Source organism: Arvicanthis niloticus, chromosome 3, assembly GCF_011762505.2.
Source record: "Arvicanthis niloticus isolate mArvNil1 chromosome 3, mArvNil1.pat.X, whole genome shotgun sequence".
Classification (NCBI taxonomy): Eukaryota; Metazoa; Chordata; class Mammalia; order Rodentia; family Muridae; genus Arvicanthis; species Arvicanthis niloticus.
In genome coordinates this window covers 126,657,363-126,674,180 of record NC_047660.1, presented here as the reverse complement: position 1 = coordinate 126,674,180, position 16,818 = coordinate 126,657,363, and the positions used below count along the sequence as shown (strand labels likewise).

The 16,818-nt window shown below is 40.9% G+C and overlaps 1 protein-coding gene across 2 annotated transcripts in view; it reads left to right on the top strand.

Moving 5' to 3' along the window:
- Nucleotides 1–16,818, top strand: part of Plcl1 (phospholipase C like 1 (inactive)) — a 304,222-nt gene that overhangs the window by 255,509 nt on the left and 31,895 nt on the right. For both annotated transcript variants that reach the window (XM_034499032.2, XM_076931898.1), the window contains exons 4-5: nt 11,255–11,330; nt 13,302–13,411. In XM_034499032.2, the coding sequence (XP_034354923.1) occupies nt 11,255–11,330; nt 13,302–13,411 (186 nt within the window). The remainder of the gene's footprint in view (nt 1–11,254; nt 11,331–13,301; nt 13,412–16,818) is intronic.

The window sequence follows — 16,818 nt, the reverse complement described above, 5'->3', positions numbered from 1 at the left end:
GTGAATGATTTCCCAGTCCTCAGAAACATGTCCCCTTTCCTCCTGACAGAGACAGGCTCAGGTCTCAGCACTGCTTGATGATGGCTGAGACAAATGGCTTGTCTGTAAACATTTCTAAGCTAATGATACTACTATCTGATTACATTTTGAATATTTAATAGGATTTATGTAGTGATTAGATTTGGGGATAACTATTTTTTTTGTTTCATGCTGTAAACAGAATTAAAGAACAAGTGACTAAATGTCTCACATACCTAATTATGTATAAATAAATTAGGTGTAAGAACACTTATAAACCAGTAACAATAGAAATACGTAGAAACTTCGTATATCAATCAAGAGTAAGTTCTCCTACTGTGATGTATCTTTTTAAAAGCAACCCAATTACGGCTTAAAATGTAAACTTTTGGTTGGAAATGTAGACAGCAATTATCTGGGGAAATGGTTTTGGCCAGGTTTTAGGTGCCCAGGCTCTGTCTAATTGTCTGTCCTTCTATTCCTTAAATCTGGCCCCTTTCTTCAAGGTCCAAAATGGCTGCCTAAACTCTACTTTTAACATCTGCAGTCCACCCATCAGGGATGATGGGGAAGACATATCTTCCTTCATTTAGGATATTATTTTCTGGTATTACAGACAAGAAAATATTGCTTTTCCTTCCTGTTACGTCAGCCTGGAGTTGATATATAATCACAGTTAATTGCAAAAAGCAATGTAAAATGTCTTTTCAAGGGGGATAAAAGTTGTCTCTTCTGTTCCTAAGATGTACGAGGAGACTGGGTATCAGTGGACAGTGCTGTTCCTAAGAAGTACGAGGAGACTGGGTATCAGTGGACAGTGCAGCTCTGCTTCAGAAGTCAGCAAGCAATCCCCCTTAGCCTAAAAACCTATCCGTGAAATGTGCAGCACATTTATCTTTGAAATAAGTTTCCAATTTCATAAGTTAATATATGAAATCAAGTATGGTAGTATGCCCTTATAGTCCCAGCTACTCCAGCCTGATTGTTCAAGCCCCAAAGACCAAGGCCATTCCAGTCTGAGTAAAATGAGACCCCGTGTCTTACAAGTAATGTAATTAGACATTCCTCTGTCCATTAAATCACCAGCTATGCCTTGTGCTTTTAATCATGGCTCTTCTAATCAGAAGTTTAAGAAGACAGGCTGGTGATAGTTCGGTGGATTAAGCGTTACTTGTGTAAGCACAAGGACCTGAGTTTGAATCCCCAGTACCCCCATAAAACGCCACATGTAGCCACACGCCTCTGTAACTGCAGTGCTGGGGAATGGAGGAAAGTAGATCTCTGAAGCATCCTGACCTGCTGTTTAGCCAAAACAGTGAGCCCCAGGTTCAGTAAAAGACTCACTCACAGTCCAAAGAGTGGTAGGGCATTTTTTTTTGTTTGTTTTTTGTTTTTTGTTTTTTGAGACAGGGTTTCTCTGTGTAGTCCTGGCTGTCCTGGAACTCACTCTGTAGACCAGGCTGTCCTCGAACTCAGAAATCCGCCTGCCTCTGCCTCCCAAGTGCTGGGATTAAAGGCATGCGCCACCACCACCCAGCGTGGTAGGGCAATGTTAATCTGTGGTCCTTGCTTATGTATGAAGCATGTGCACATTTGCACACATACACACGTGCACACACATGCACACACAGTTACACACATGCACACACACAAACATGCTTACACATGCACACAGACATTCACACACTCTTACACACACATACACGAACTCATACATGAATGAGAATTTAGGAAGATACTTTTCTTTCTCTGCCTATACTCCAAAATAAATTGCTATATACATTGTTGGAGAAAAGTTGGATAAAATTACTTAAAATGCTTATTTCATTTGATCTGTGTATTTCTTATTTTTAGATGTATAGTTAGGATTTATATATGTGTAAATATTAGATTTTCGTAATGCTGACATGAAGGGATTAGCTAAATTACAAATAGAAACCCAGGGACTGGAGACACGTCTCAGAAGTTCAGAGCTGTTGCTGCTGTTGCAGGGGACTCGGGCCCCATTCCCAGCCCTCCCTGGACTCAGGTTCCATTCCCAGCCCTCCGAGACTCAGGCCCCATTCCCAGCCCTCCAAGGACTCAGGTTCCATTCCCAGCCCTCCCTGGACTCAGGTTCCATTCCCAGCCCTCCATGTTGGCTTACATCTGTCTGTAAGTCCAGCTCCAGGTGACATCATCTCCTCTTCCGGCCTCCACAGGCAACCAACCACACACATGAGGAAACATTTATACAGATATTTAAATTAAAATCAGGTAATTGTGAAAAGATGGCAATTCGTCTAATGGACTCCCTTGAAGCTATCAAAGTCAGTTGTTTAAAGGACCAGTAATTGTGTGGAGGGAAATTGAATATGTTTTGTGAAGCAGCCTTGTTGCAGTCATGTATGAGCAGTGATATTTCAATGTATGTATATGCACATGCAATCCTAGGAAGACATTAACAGTGATTGCTTTTGTTTGTCATGCGTGAAGCTTATTTTCCTAGTTCTTCTTCCCTATGCCCTTCCTGTATTTACCAAATCCTTTCTAACAAACATGGTACGTTTTCTAGTTGAATAAAATACCTGTTGGTGAAGAAAATACTAATATTTTACCATTAAAAATAACTAGGAGAAATGCATCTGGTATAAACATTTTCTAACTGAAGTGAAAAAGCCTCCCCTGAATGCACTCTGCCCACAGATGCTTGTACAAGGGCTGCTTTTGCAGAGTGGAGTGGGGCTCACCTATTGCCTGTGTCACATTTCTTGTGAAATCAATTTTTTTTTTCATCATAAAAGTAGGGATTGAAAGCTGTTCAGTGAATAGGTATAATTGCCGTCTAAGAGGTGAAATTAGGGTACTAGTTGCCATAGAGACAGACAGCAGACATCACGTATTCTCTTGTAAACTGAGAAAGGAAAATAATCCATTGTGAGGGCAGCTGGCTCCTGGAGCTGGGTCTGACTTAAGAAGAATGGCTCTCGGGCTGTGGTTGGACAGTTTCTGCTTCACATCACAAGTGTCTGATGGTGTTTTTTTTTTTTTTTGTCCTTTCTGTTTTCCCTGCTAAGTCCAAATCTCAATATTATGCTTTCTTTCATTTCTGTTTTTAAAACACAGTTTACGATTGTAGGCAGAGCCTGGCTTTAACAAAATCTGAAATAGTCTAGCATGAAAAGCAGAAATAGTTAAATGGAGTCCAGTTATAATTCCCCATGGCAATGGCTTCTCACTTTGGTAGGAAGCTGAGTGAAGGTAACCTGCTGTGGATGGGGCAGCCAGCACACCAAGGACGCAAGGAGACCAGTGCGGAGTCCATGTTGCAGATTTCTTTCAACAGTGCAGAGAGGGAGAAGGGATGTGCCCATGTGGCCATTGACCCGGAAGAAAAAAGCCCCACTTTCAGCTTGTAGGACTGTGATGCATTGGTGGGCTTCTGCTCTCAGTGTATTAGTGTTTGTGGTTATTTTAAAGAAGTTTCTTGAAATACCCTGCAGACCCAGAGTGATCATGTAACAACATGGACTGGATCATGTCATGATACTTCATCAAATCCGTGGTAGCTTCAGATTTAGGGTGCTCTGTGATCTAATATGTCTGTAGACTTACCGCCCTCCTCAATCTTCCCCAGCCATACTGACTTTGTTCACTCAGACAAAGCTTGTTCTAGTCTCCAGGCTATTATGAATCGCACTGCACTTGTTCCTAGAATGTCCTTCCCTGCCTGAAAAGTTGCATTCTACCTCTTAATTCTTAGCCGGTCATTCCCTGAAAGAGTCTTCTTCAAATAATGACCCACCTCCATGCTATTTCATAGGTGTTTCCCCACCACACTATTCAGAAGTGTCAAATAGTAATCTGCTCAGTCTTTTAAAAATAATTTTCTTTATCTTCTCTGAGTCTCTCAACTTGAATGTGTGCTCTGTAAGGGTGAAGACCCTGTTTGCCCCACAGTGTTTTCTTTAAAACTATGTTAGTACACAATACGTTACAATAAATTTTAGTTAATTAAACAAGAGCTGCAAGCATCTGCTACTGATGCAAATGTAGTTTTAGCCTATGATGGGATGCCCACTTTCGCTTTCCTCTCCAGGGCCAGCCTTGGTGATTTGCTTCCTGTCCTACAGACTCAGAAAGACTGTTTTGCCAGCCTCCTACAGTCTCCAAGTTACTTCCCACCACCGTCTCCTTCCCCACCCTTGGATTTCTATCCCACACCACTTAGAATAATTTCCTAGTCTTAGTCACTTTTCCCCTGGTTCAAGTCAGGCTTTTTGCAAAAAGTCTTCACCTTTTAAAAGAAATCATTCATATATTGGCCTCATGCAAGGCATCAATACACCTCTTTTGATATATCACGTTGTGTCTGTTTTCTTAGTCTTTATATTACTCTAGGAACAAACACGTTTTTGGATGCCTGTTCTATGCAAGGTGCTGTGTGAAGTGGTAGAGAATTTCTTTAGAGCATTTGTTCTAGTAAAACTTAAAAGGGGAGGGGAGGAAACTGACATTCAGCCAGCAAGCTGAGGGTCATCAACTACTTTCATTGCTACTTTATTATTGTTATTGTAGTGTAGATATCTGCTCTGTAAGATATCGATGTGTGACCCCTGTGAAAGGGTCATTCGACTCCTACAGGGGTCTTGACACTCAGGTTGCAAACCACTGATATAGAGTCCTCTGAGATTTCACCATTCACCTTCTCCACTCAGCAACAACCAAACCCTGGCCTCCCTGGCCCTTGGCAGAATTGTATTTGCAAATTATTTAGAAATGAGAATGCTAGCTGACCTTTATGTGCTTTTTCTTTGGATGGCTGACTTTACTTCTTTAATGTTCTACCAGCCTAATTTTTCATGGATAGTCAAGATCTATTTGCTTAATATATTCTAACCTTTTATGTATTTTAAATTAATGTGAGAGATTTTGGGTAGTTTGTGTTCTGAATGCCTCATTCAGAGGCAGATTAGTTATAGAGGATTGCAACCGTAAGCTGCAAACCAGAGTAGTCTTCAAAGGTGACTTCTGGACTGAATTATTTAACATTAACATAAAAGTTAAAACTTTACTATGGTAAGAGAAACAGATTTTCTGATGATAAGGAATTCAGATGTCTAGAGAACACGCATCATGGATTAATCGTTTACTAAGTCTCTTGTGCTGTGATTTGGAAAGCAGCTGGTTGTACTGGCACAAGAAGGAATGTAGCAGAAAAGAATTAACTGCCATCTAATCATATTTGGCAACTGAAGTTGTGGGCACAATCAAGCCAAGAATAATGGGTTGGCTCAAGTCTACTCTCCTATGTTAGTGTTATTGCCAAAAGATTGTTGGGCTCAAGATGGAAAAAAATCTGTAGTTTCCTAAAGTAGTCTCCCCCCCACCTCTCTGTGTGTGTGTGTGTGTGTGTGTGTGCGCACACGCGCATGTGTACACAGAAGTGCATGTGCCTGCAGAGGTCAGAAGAGGCTGTTGGTCTGTTGGAGTTATAGGATGCTGTGAGCCCTCTGATGTGGGTGCTGGGATCCACATTTGAAGGAAGCATCCTGTGCTCCTAACTGCTGAGCCATCTCTCCATCCCCATCCCTGTCCCCAGCAATGTAGTTTTGTTTATTAAAAGCAATTTTCATTGAAATAAGTAAATAAATCAAAGGTATTCTTCTCCCATCATGGTCCCATTGTAAAGTTTGTGTAAAACATTCTATTAGTTTGATATTCAAAAAGTATACTAGTTTGCACAGCAATAGAACTCAGAAAAATAACTGTGTGAGTGTATGTGCCCAACTCAAGCTGGCTATTTCAAAACAATGAACTTGGTGCATGGACACCTCCTCACTATTGGGTACAGCAATGTCTACTGATACATTTTTTTGTAGTTGTTGAATAATGGAATAATTGTCATCTTGAGGGGTGACAATTACTACTTGGTACCAGGTTCTTAGCAGCATAGGCTATGAAGGAGGCATCAAGAAGAATTATTTCAAGATGCTTCTTTCATCTAGCTCACAGGCACCCTCATTTGGCCTGTGTTCCTTGCTTCTTGAATTTTTGGAACACTTTAGTTAAAGGCATTGAGCTTGTCAAATTGACCTGAAAATTGTAAAGAGGTTTCATGTGATGATTCATTTTGATTGTCAGTTTGATTGGAGTAAAGAACCCCCAAGGCAGGAAGAAGGTACAACTTTGAATATATTTGTAAAGATTCTTTTCAAAGAAGATGAATTGAAGGTAAAGATCCACTCCGAATGTGGGTGACATGCAGAATATTGTCAGGGTCCAAAACTGAATAAAAAAAAAAAAGAAAAATGCTGGCCAGTGCTCACGTCTCCCTCCATAGGCTTTCTGGTCTCCCTGGAGGTGAGGAATCAGCCCCACGATCCTGATCCTGCCACTATACCATCTCCTCCAGAACAGCTGGCCCTCCTCAAGTGACCCCAACAAGCTTCCTTCTTCAGGTCACTGTTTGCCAGGTATTTATTCACATCAACCAGACAAGTTAATAAAATCTCCTCACCTGGCTTTTTGTGTGAATGAGATAAATTGTACTAAGAGCTGGGTAAAAACCAGTATTTCAAGAAATTTCTCAATGTTAGTTGGCTGCTGCTTTGGAAGTAGAACAACTGAGAAGATAATAATGACCCCTTTATGAAGAAAACAGTATAATTGTACCACCAGAGATGTGGAGACATACGATGTGGTCAGCTCTGCTCAGGTTCTGTTGTTCTGTGCTGTCATAAATCAGGCTGGGTAGTGTGACCTGAGGCTAGACCCTGCACAGGGAGCACGTCATTGCCAGCTTCCCAACAACTGGTGGGTATTCCGAGTTTTATATTTGTTTTTGTTTCATAGAGAGTTGGCTATCTTCACGGGGTTGAGTGCTTAAAATCAAAACGATGTCAGTCTACAAACGGTGCTCGTATTTGTCCCATTTAACAGGAAGCGTTCAAAACTACAGAGAACATCCTCATTTAGTTGGCAAATATGTAAGTGGCAGCAGTCCTGTTAACAATGTGTTAGGTTTAATAGAATTCAACTCAGATGACCTTCAATAGTTTGGACAGACAATCCATCATACGACCAGAGACCTAGAGACCCAAAGACCTGGTTTTTGATTAGAAAAACGCAATGGATTGATGGCTGTCATGGGGAGAGAAGAGCAACGGGAATGCACAGCTTCATAAACAGTCTCAAGCAGGAACCTGTCCAAAGGTCTAGCTCCTTGCTTACAAAGTAAGGATGTGCCTGAAAGAACTTCCAACTATTGCATAGGGAGACTTCCCATGATGGCTGACATATATCGTGAATTCTGTCTAGAAGAAGATGCAGCCACGGCAAACTTCCACTTTCATGTATTTGCCTGACGGATGCTGCTAAGTGATGCCTCCTACCCCCCAACTTGTTCTCGTAGTAGAAACTCAGCCTGTAACACTGATCACAGGCTAACACACAGAAGCTTAGGTCTGGTGCTCACACTGATCACAGGGTAACACAGAAGCTTAGGTATGGAGCTCACAATTCCAGGATTCCACTCTCAAGTATTGCTCTAACCCTGTGTCTTTAGGCAAATCATCTCTCAGCTCAGAGTTTTTTTTTTTTTTTTTTTTTTTCTGCGAAAAACGGTATTGTTCATGATAAACTATCCTTAAAGTGACTCTAAATAGCAATCTAGGTATGCCTATGAATTTAAATGGAATTCCAATGAGAATTAGTGTTTATGGAGAGTGTTTGAGGCATGATAGGATGAAACCTTACCATTCATCAGTTCAGCTTTTCTGTCCTGTCTAGAAGATGTATTCGTTCTCACAGCAGGCTTCCTGGGCTTCTGGCTCTGCCCCCTCTTCGGTGCTATTTCCTGAGCATTAAGTATAAAAATTGTGTTGTAGATCTGTTCGTTGGGGCTGGGGACCCCTCCCCCCCCACACACAGAGAGTCAGTGTTTCTCTATAGTCTTACCAGTAGTAGTGTTCTGTAATGGTCTTCTGCCTCAAAAAGAAACTTCTTTATTGAGTAGTAAGATCTATACTTCTCAAGCGTGGCCTGAACACAGTATATACAGGCTGGGCTGGCGCAGAGGTTTGATACACAGCATGTGTATAAGGTCAGGGGACAAAAGGGGCTTGGCTACAGTGGGTGGTGAGCATCCAGCAGTTAGCAACAGTGGAAGTCTGTGGTGGAATCCAGGCCTAATGAAGTAAGGGGCAGCTACATCTGGCACTCAGTACTTTTCTACATCTGCCTTGTCTGGAGCCTTGCAGGGAGGAAGTTCTAAAACCATAGGCCACCAGGGAAGGAACCATGTAGAGGTAACTAGCTAAACCCTCTGCTCTACTGACTTCTACTCTTGATCCTTGTTGGTCGTTCCTTTGGCCAATGTCAAGAAAAATGGGAGAGCATGCATGGTGCTGCCCAGAGAGATCTACCTCCCTATCCTGCGCCTAAGCCTGAGGCTGGGAGTGAATTGGGATGGGCAAGCTGAACTCAGTGCAAATAGTACTTAGCGTTCACTGTAAATATTGTGCAGATATTCTCATCATAAGCTGTATATGCATAGTAATATACTAGCATAAATATATATGTAGATGATGTATATGTATACACACATATAATGAAATATAAAGAGTAGAAGCTAGTGGACAGTTTTCTTCTGTTCTGTGCATGTGCCTGGCAGATTTGATCACACCATCATTGTTTTTCAGCTCACATCATGTCTGGGGAAGAAAGCATGGCAAGTCTATTATTGTAAGGTGCTATTTGCTTGTTCTTGTGAAGTTGTTTTCATTTTCCCTGTTGGAGTCCAGTCCGTTTAGAACAATATAATATAAATGGGACCAGTTTACCTCTGTACAGCCATTTGCAAGTTGTGATTCTCTAGAAGAAACATGGGAGTGACAACTGTCTTTCAGCTTCTTTCCAGTATGAAATTTATTTCTTTCTCCTTGATGCCCTGGCCAACATTTGGGAGCACATGGCTTTAATTTAGCAAGGTAGCACAATCAATGTTTTCACATTTGCAGATAAAATAAATGACTGTGATGGGTATAGAATGTTTGATGAATCTAAGAAGGGATGAAAATAACAAGAGAAGAGAAAATGAGAACTGGGGCCAGTTCATATGTTCATATGTGGAAATGGGAAAGGGAATAAGAGTCAGAGCCGGGGACTCCAGAAGGAGAATGGTGAGTAGTGTTAATTGCAGGACTGGTGAATTAGGACAAAGAGTTGGTCAGGGAACAACCAATGACAGCCAGGGCCAATGTTTGACCATCACAATGAGTCCTGCACAGCATTGAAGCAATGGATTTGTTAGGAAAGGGAGATAGGGACAGTTACCCAAATCCACTGTGAAATTTCGTTGGTGGTTTTGTTAGCTCATTTTTAGTTAAGAGATGAGACTATAGAGGGAGGAATTATAAATGAAAGATAAGAGGATCCTTAGAAATGGGTCTTCATGAGATATAGGGAAAAATGACGTTGCCAGTCTAGACAGAAGAATCAGAGTGACAGAGAGTATGCTTCCATCTCAGGTGGTCACAGCGGCGGTGGCATTTTTGGAATTTTGCAGGGAATACAATACACTTAAACAGAGAGGAGATCTGTAATAAAATGTTGCAAATTGATAGAAAGAGGGCTTCTTACTAGAGAGTCATGTCATGTTTTCTTGTTTGAGTGTAAAACCAACAAATTGATCTTGGTGAAGATACCATCAAAGGAACTTATCAGTCAACCTTTAAAAAGATTGCCTTCCAAGGAACAGATTAGAATCTGGTTGTAATGGATGGTGTGTGTGGCCTTGTTTGTGCTTATGGGCTGGAGCAGGTCTCCTCCTGTGTGTGAGCCCATGAGTTCTTGAGTGGGTATAATAGGGGCAAATAAAAGAGATGACAGTCAAAAATGACAGCAGTTGTGTGCCAGGAATGGGGACTCTGAGCTTAGCGCCATAATTAACCAATTCCATCTCACTGGTCAGGAGTTTTAACCTCATAGTTTCTGTATCTACAAAAGAAAGGGGTTGATTATGATATCTAAGATCCCTTAAGCCTTAAAGTCCATATTTTAAAAGCATGTTTATGCATTAGTTGTATTTCCATTACTATAACAAATATCTGAGATTTGTTTACAGAGAAAGATGGTCTGTTTGGACCCACAATCTTAGAGGTTCTAGTGCTTATGAGGCAGACACTTTGATTATTGGTCTCTGGTGGAATGCTGTGTGACAATAGTCAGGGCACTTGGCAGAGTCAACTATTTACCTCATTGCTGGAAGTGAAGGGGGAAAAGAGGGAGGGATTCCATCCACAGCCCCACTGAAGGTCATATTCTAGTGCCATGAAGACCCCCAGGAGGCTTCCCTCCCCTGCTATGGGCACCTTCCTGGGGATCCAGCCATTACTACATGGGACTTGGGGGCATTTAAGTTCCAGACTGTAGCAGTAACATATGTTGGTTAGGTTAAACGTGGGGTTTGTACAACCTCTGAGAATGTTTGTCTTGCCTGAGTGTCAGGAAAACATTTTGCCTATGATTTGACTCATTGGAACATTAAGAATAAAAATTGAAACTGAAAATGCATTGTAAATGTTAAGAAAGACTAAATTAGGTTGGGTTCATATGGAATTTCCTTCTGAATTCTTTCACTTGATAGCCGTCCTCTCCCTGGCCATTACTGGCCATTTGATGAATTGTTTTAATCCTACAAATCCTTCTCCTGTCTTTCGTTCCTCCTCCATTTCCTTCTTTTCTATCCCTTGCTCTTTTTTATCCTTTCTTGCGTTTTAGCCCTGGCTAGCCCAAACCTCACTATGTATTCCCAATTGACCTTTGTTAGCTAAGCAGGCTAACTGAACTTGCAGTCACTCTCTTGACCCTGCTTCCCACATGCAGTGTAACAGGCATGCTCCATTCCCTCCTTGGAAATTGCAGGTGTTAGTATAAATCAACAGTTTTATTCAGTTTAAACCTTCCCAACTTGTACGGTGTTGATGACTAATTTATAATCTGTATTCATTTATTCAACAATTATTATTTGGCACCCAGTGCACGTCTGGTATGCTACACAACTGGGGCAATTGTAAGAAAGGTGACTTTTATTTCAGTGTCTGGGTGAGATCTGGGACAGAGATTTTCCCATTTCTCCCCATCTCTCACGATGCTCCCTCATTTTGGGTATATTTTGAGAGCACCTCTATGCATTGTCTTCCCAGTGAGCCAGTTTAAGGATTCCTAACAACTACTCTTTGATGTTTGGTGGCAGATGATTCAAGAGAGCCGGGTCCTCATAGAAATGGCTGACACAGTCCAGGAAAAGATTGTACAGTGTCAGAAAGCAGGTAATATATTTTTTTTCTACTTTGTTTTGAAACCACTATGACAAGTCACAGCAGCTTCAAAACGTTTCTGTTATTCCACATAAAATTAAGATATTTCAGGGCCATGTTTACAGTTTAAGTTACATTTGTCTTTGTCTGGTAAAGGAGACCTTTAGGTGGTGGCAGGTTATATTTGTGTATAGGAGAGTGATGTTTGAAGAGGTCCAGAGATGAGGGCTTATGAATAAACCCTTGTGGTTGGGGGGGCCTCTTACAGTCTTTCACTGCTAGTGGGGAAGCTATGGTTATATGTGGCCATTTAAAAACCACTTCACAGTTAGGATTTTAACCATAGTTCTATTTACTTCTGTGTTTTGGTTCTTTTCAATTCTCATTTTAGATTTGTTCTTTCTTTATGGATAGGAGGGGATGCATCTTTATGGATGCATATCTGTGCATATCCACTGATGCCTGCTTTTGCTCACTTTCATCCGTATCAGTGAGCTTTTGTTTCTTGGATCCATGTGCTTCTCCCTCCACACATGAAGTGATGATGATGATGAGGAGAGACAGAGGACAGTGCTGACAGCTGCTTTATCATGTGCTCATAACAACTGTCCATTAGATCTCTCTTAGTCAGAGGCTAGTAAATGATCCAGTCTCCACATCAACACACCATAGAGTTGACTAGCTTGAAAGTAGGTGGTCCTTATTAGACTTACCAGTGAGCAACTTTGGATATTTTAATTGGCAGAAAAATGCAACAATCACAATACCCAGTGCGCACAGGAACACAGGCAGTGTTTTGTATCTTTATACGCGTTGACCCATTTGATCTTCACTACAGTCCCATCTGGTGACACTCGCACTGTTTCCCCAGTGAGGATAGCGAAGCCTAGCAATTTCAAGGGTAGTTCAGACTCACACATCTAGTGAGTGGGTGACCTAGCATGGAAGCCTGGGCTCTGTGCTCCTGCAAAGTCAATATGATTTTAGGCTACAGTAATAAAAGTAAGGTGACTGGAATAAGGTGTGAAATCCCTAGCCAATGGTGGGATGCTTCAAGCCCAGGCAGGACACTGTCCATCCTCAGTTGGAGCTGTCTACATTATTCAAATACAGAAAGCCAACTGGTTCAGTGGCCCTGCCTGGATGTCACCTCAAAGATGGGTCACCAGTAAGCAGAACCGAGAGAGTCCAAGGACATTCAATCCAACATCTTCATATATATATATATAGGGCTGGTCTGTGGATGAGAGACTAGAGCTCATTAGAGCTTGTTAGTCTGAGAACAGCTATCACTGAGGAATATAAGCTCTGGGAAAGGAGATCTTGGCTCAGAGTCAGCAGTCCCAGCCCTCCAAAGATAGAACAAATTGTCCAGAAGAGACTGCGATTCCTATCTTAAGGTTCCTAGGGAAAGGCTTCAGAAGACGACAGTGATGTAGTTTATGACATTCAAGCCTGAGAGAATGGTAGAGCGAAAAGTATATGAAAGGCCACTCTGAAATACAAAACATGTGGGTGTTCCTAAGATTGCTTTAAAAAAAAAAAGTCTTTGACTTTGGGACCACATCTGCTAACTACTGTTTTACCTGCATGGGCTCCATGGCCTGCCCTTAGGCCACAGAGCTGTTTCATTTAACAAAGCACATGATGTGCACAGTCACCTGAGCTTACCTCTGCCTCCCGTAGCCTTCTACATAAAAACCAGGAAAAGGACAAGCAAGGTCAGTGGCAGCTATTGGAGGCTCTGCTCCTTGTTCTCTTGTGTTTCTCTATGCGTGCAGGCTGCTCAGAATGAAACTTGACCTGCAGCAGTCATTCTTAGACGCCTTCTAAGTGAGTGAAAACAGAGACAATTCAATTCGTTTAGAGATTATAAGAGTGAACAGGAACATAAATACACTCCACTGAGAACGTTTTCATGGTAAAAATGCGTGTTTTCCCGGAACAGGCTCTAACTTTTCTTACATGTGTTTTGCTTCAAAGGGATGGAGTTCCATGAGGAACTTCATAATCTGGGGGCAAAGGAAGGCTTGAAGGGAAGAAAACTCAACAAGGCCATCGAGAGCTTCGCTTGGAATATTACTGTATTGAAGGTACACAAGTCCCCGCACTGTTCCTTTGGTTGTTTCTCTGCTCTTCTCTCTGCGGTAGAGAGAAGCATCATCCACTAAGTACAGTGATTTGAATTTTAAGGCTTGAGGGGCCTGACCACTGGGGTTAACTCTTAAGTGATGGGGAGACAAAGCCTGGATGGAACTTGTTTTTATTTTTTTATTTTTCTTAATAGGGCAACAGGGTTCATGATGAAGGCTTAGGTCAGCACATGAGTGAGACCTAATTTATTGCTGTGTGTGTGTGTGCACATGTGCTTGTGTGTACATATGTGTGTGTGCATATGTACATGAATGCTTGTGTGTGTACATGCTTGTGTGTGTACATGCTTGTGTGTGTATGTGTGCATATGTACTGAATGCTTGTGAGTGTACATGCTTGTGTGTGCACACACGCATGTATTTATGAGAACACTTCTGCAAGTCAATATGGCTTTTTCATTTGTGTAAAGTCATACCAAATGCTGCTGGGCAAGTTCCAACATAAGAGATCTGGAGCAGTCCTATATTACAGAATATATGGGGCCACTTAGGATTTTTATTTTAAGAGTATTTGCTATAAATACATTTCTTTCTAAAATTTTTAGAAGTAAGCTTCTTGAGATTGTAATTTTCTCTCTGCTACAAATCAATTTGAAATTTGAAGTAAGGATGCCATATTTTATGTTTTCTGATAAAAAGAGAAATGACTTAGGCAGTTAGAAAAACTTATTCTAGACATTGTGTTGGGAAAAAACACACCATAAGCAAAATAAATAATTGCTAATTCTTATAGAATACCTAATTACACCCAGTGCCATTTATTGACAGCTGTATGGAACAATCACTCAGCACACCCTGTCACTATCATCTTTCAGGTGAGATGGGGTCATTTGGATCTTATGTATTTATAACTAATGGTCCCTTAGCTCATTACTGGTGCAGCTGAGATTTGAACCCATGGCCCCGTCTTTAACCTGCTTGACAGAGCGTCTGTATATTTCTTAAAGTGTGAAGTGAGCTGTAAGACATATTCCATGTGTCTCTTAAAAATTCAGTGCATATGTATTTATTAGTTCCCACAATGTGAGATTTGTGGTAGGCATTGACAGAACACAGATAATACTAGTGTTATAGACTTTGACCTCATTAGCAGCCTGAGGCTGGGGCGGAAAGGGCATCATTTGTCTGAGGAGTGGGCTTGGGCTGTAGTATAAGAAGAAGACCACATAAGAACTTTAGTGTAAGACTCTTAAGCCTTTTCCACTTAGGAAAATTTTCCCTGAGAAATTTTTATGCAATGCCAGGTATACAGATATATAAAATAGTCTTACAAATAATTTGTTGATGATAAATATGAAGACATTGATTTTTAAACAGTTATAAAACATATAATTGTACCATTTATTAAAGAGAAAATGAAATTTTCACACTAATGAGATGGATGTGGTTATTTGTCTCTACCTAAAAAATGAAGTCTTGGTTAAATTTGGTACTACAGGGAGTAGAGCATGTCAGTGGTTCTGATATTCTGACTTTATCCTCATCAATGCTAAGACTGACACTTTGTATTTTACAAAAAGGTAGAAGCATGTTTAAGGCCATTTCAGAAACTGTAGAAAACTCTCTTCTAATCCCAACCTAAAGTTCATGTAATGATTGTTTTATGAACCCAAGTTACCAATCCAAACAGAAGTCTTAAAAGTCAAAAATTCTGAAACAAAACAACCCACAATTGTATTGATTTGCTATTTGCAGGCTGAAGAAAGACAGTGGAAACATCCAGCTTTTGTTGGTGGTACTTACCCCGTGACCTTGCCGTAAGGACAGAACATTTTGTACATACAGGGAGAACAATACACAATGTTGAATAGTTTCAAGTAGACAATGTCTACTAATATGGCAGCATGCATGGTGTGTGTTCAGAACTGAGGCTGCCGTTAAGTCAGGTGATACAGCCAGCTGCTGCCAGTAACCCCAGTTAGTTATGTGTTTGAGTTTTTATTTATTTTTGGTTGCTGTGTATGCAGATTGCAATATCTACATACCACTGTGTAGCCTTACATAATGTTGTGATCCAAAGTTGAACAAATTGAACCCTAGGGCATAACACAGCACCCTGAATTTACTATAAACACTTCCTGAACAGCAGATATTTCTCTCGGCTTGTTAAAGGGACAGTCATCAAGAAAGATGTTCAGGGATCTGAGAATCAAGAATATATCTACTGGGCCTCCAGGACTAGGCTGGAAAGGGGAGATGGGTATATAATTAGTTATGATTATAATTCACAGTTAATGATTCAACATTTAATATGAGACCAACACTTACATCTAGATAACACACACACACACACACACACACACACACACACACACACACTTATATATTTCCTTCCATTGTCCTCACCAGCTATGTGGTCTGACAACATCACATGCCACCTTGATAAATCTCTACATCTTACAGTTGAAGAAACTGAGGCTGGTACATTTATTGCTGAGTCACATAGTTAGTAAACACAAAGTTGAGGTTTTTAACTGGTTACCCATAGTCCTGACTGTTCCCCTGAACTACCGTCTCCTTCCATGTTTCCAGATAGCCTCATGCAGGGATGAGCATGTAGGCTGCTGGACAGTGGTGAGATTCCAATGTCTCTGAGCATGTTAGTGATTTCATGAAGAGTTAAGTGAGATAATAATAAAAAAAAAAAAAGAGCCAATTTTTAATGCACAGGACCAGACGGGATTGCGTCGTTCGCTATTCTCATTAGTTTCCAGGTGAGACTTCTCACAGCACCAAAGTTTCTGTTGTTATTGGTGTTTTGTTATTAACTTCTGACATCGGCTCACTTGGTTTTTAATGTTTGCCAGTATGTTTGTTTGGTTTCATGACAGGAGCTGATTTCTAGATGTGACTGAGCAAATGTTGTGTAAATCACTCTAAGACAGATCTTTAAAGCAGAATTGATCTTCTGTAATTTTAGCCTGTGCCTGGGCTGCAGTACTAGAACCCCGAGGCAGCAATTAGTGAATTCTTCCAAACATCATTTATTTCATCGGAAATATTTCAGTATTCCTCCCAGTGGGTTTACTGGGCTTATTAATTACAGTCCATTAGTGATGGAAAAGTTAAATCTTTGGAATTCGAATTATTGGGTAAGAGAAAGAAACTTGAGTCCTGGCCCTGTTGATGTTTTCCCATTGGCTCTGCTCTGAGACGACAATTTCCTACCTTCCTTCTGACACTCGGAGAACTTAGCTGCTGATGGGTTTCCAGTCTTGGTATTCATTTTCTAAGTTTTAATAAATTACTGTTTTATATTCGATTTCATTTCAGTCAATTTACTTAGATAAATTAGTAATAATCACCTTGGCAAAATACAATCATAGCATTTATCAGTGGTGTGTGGG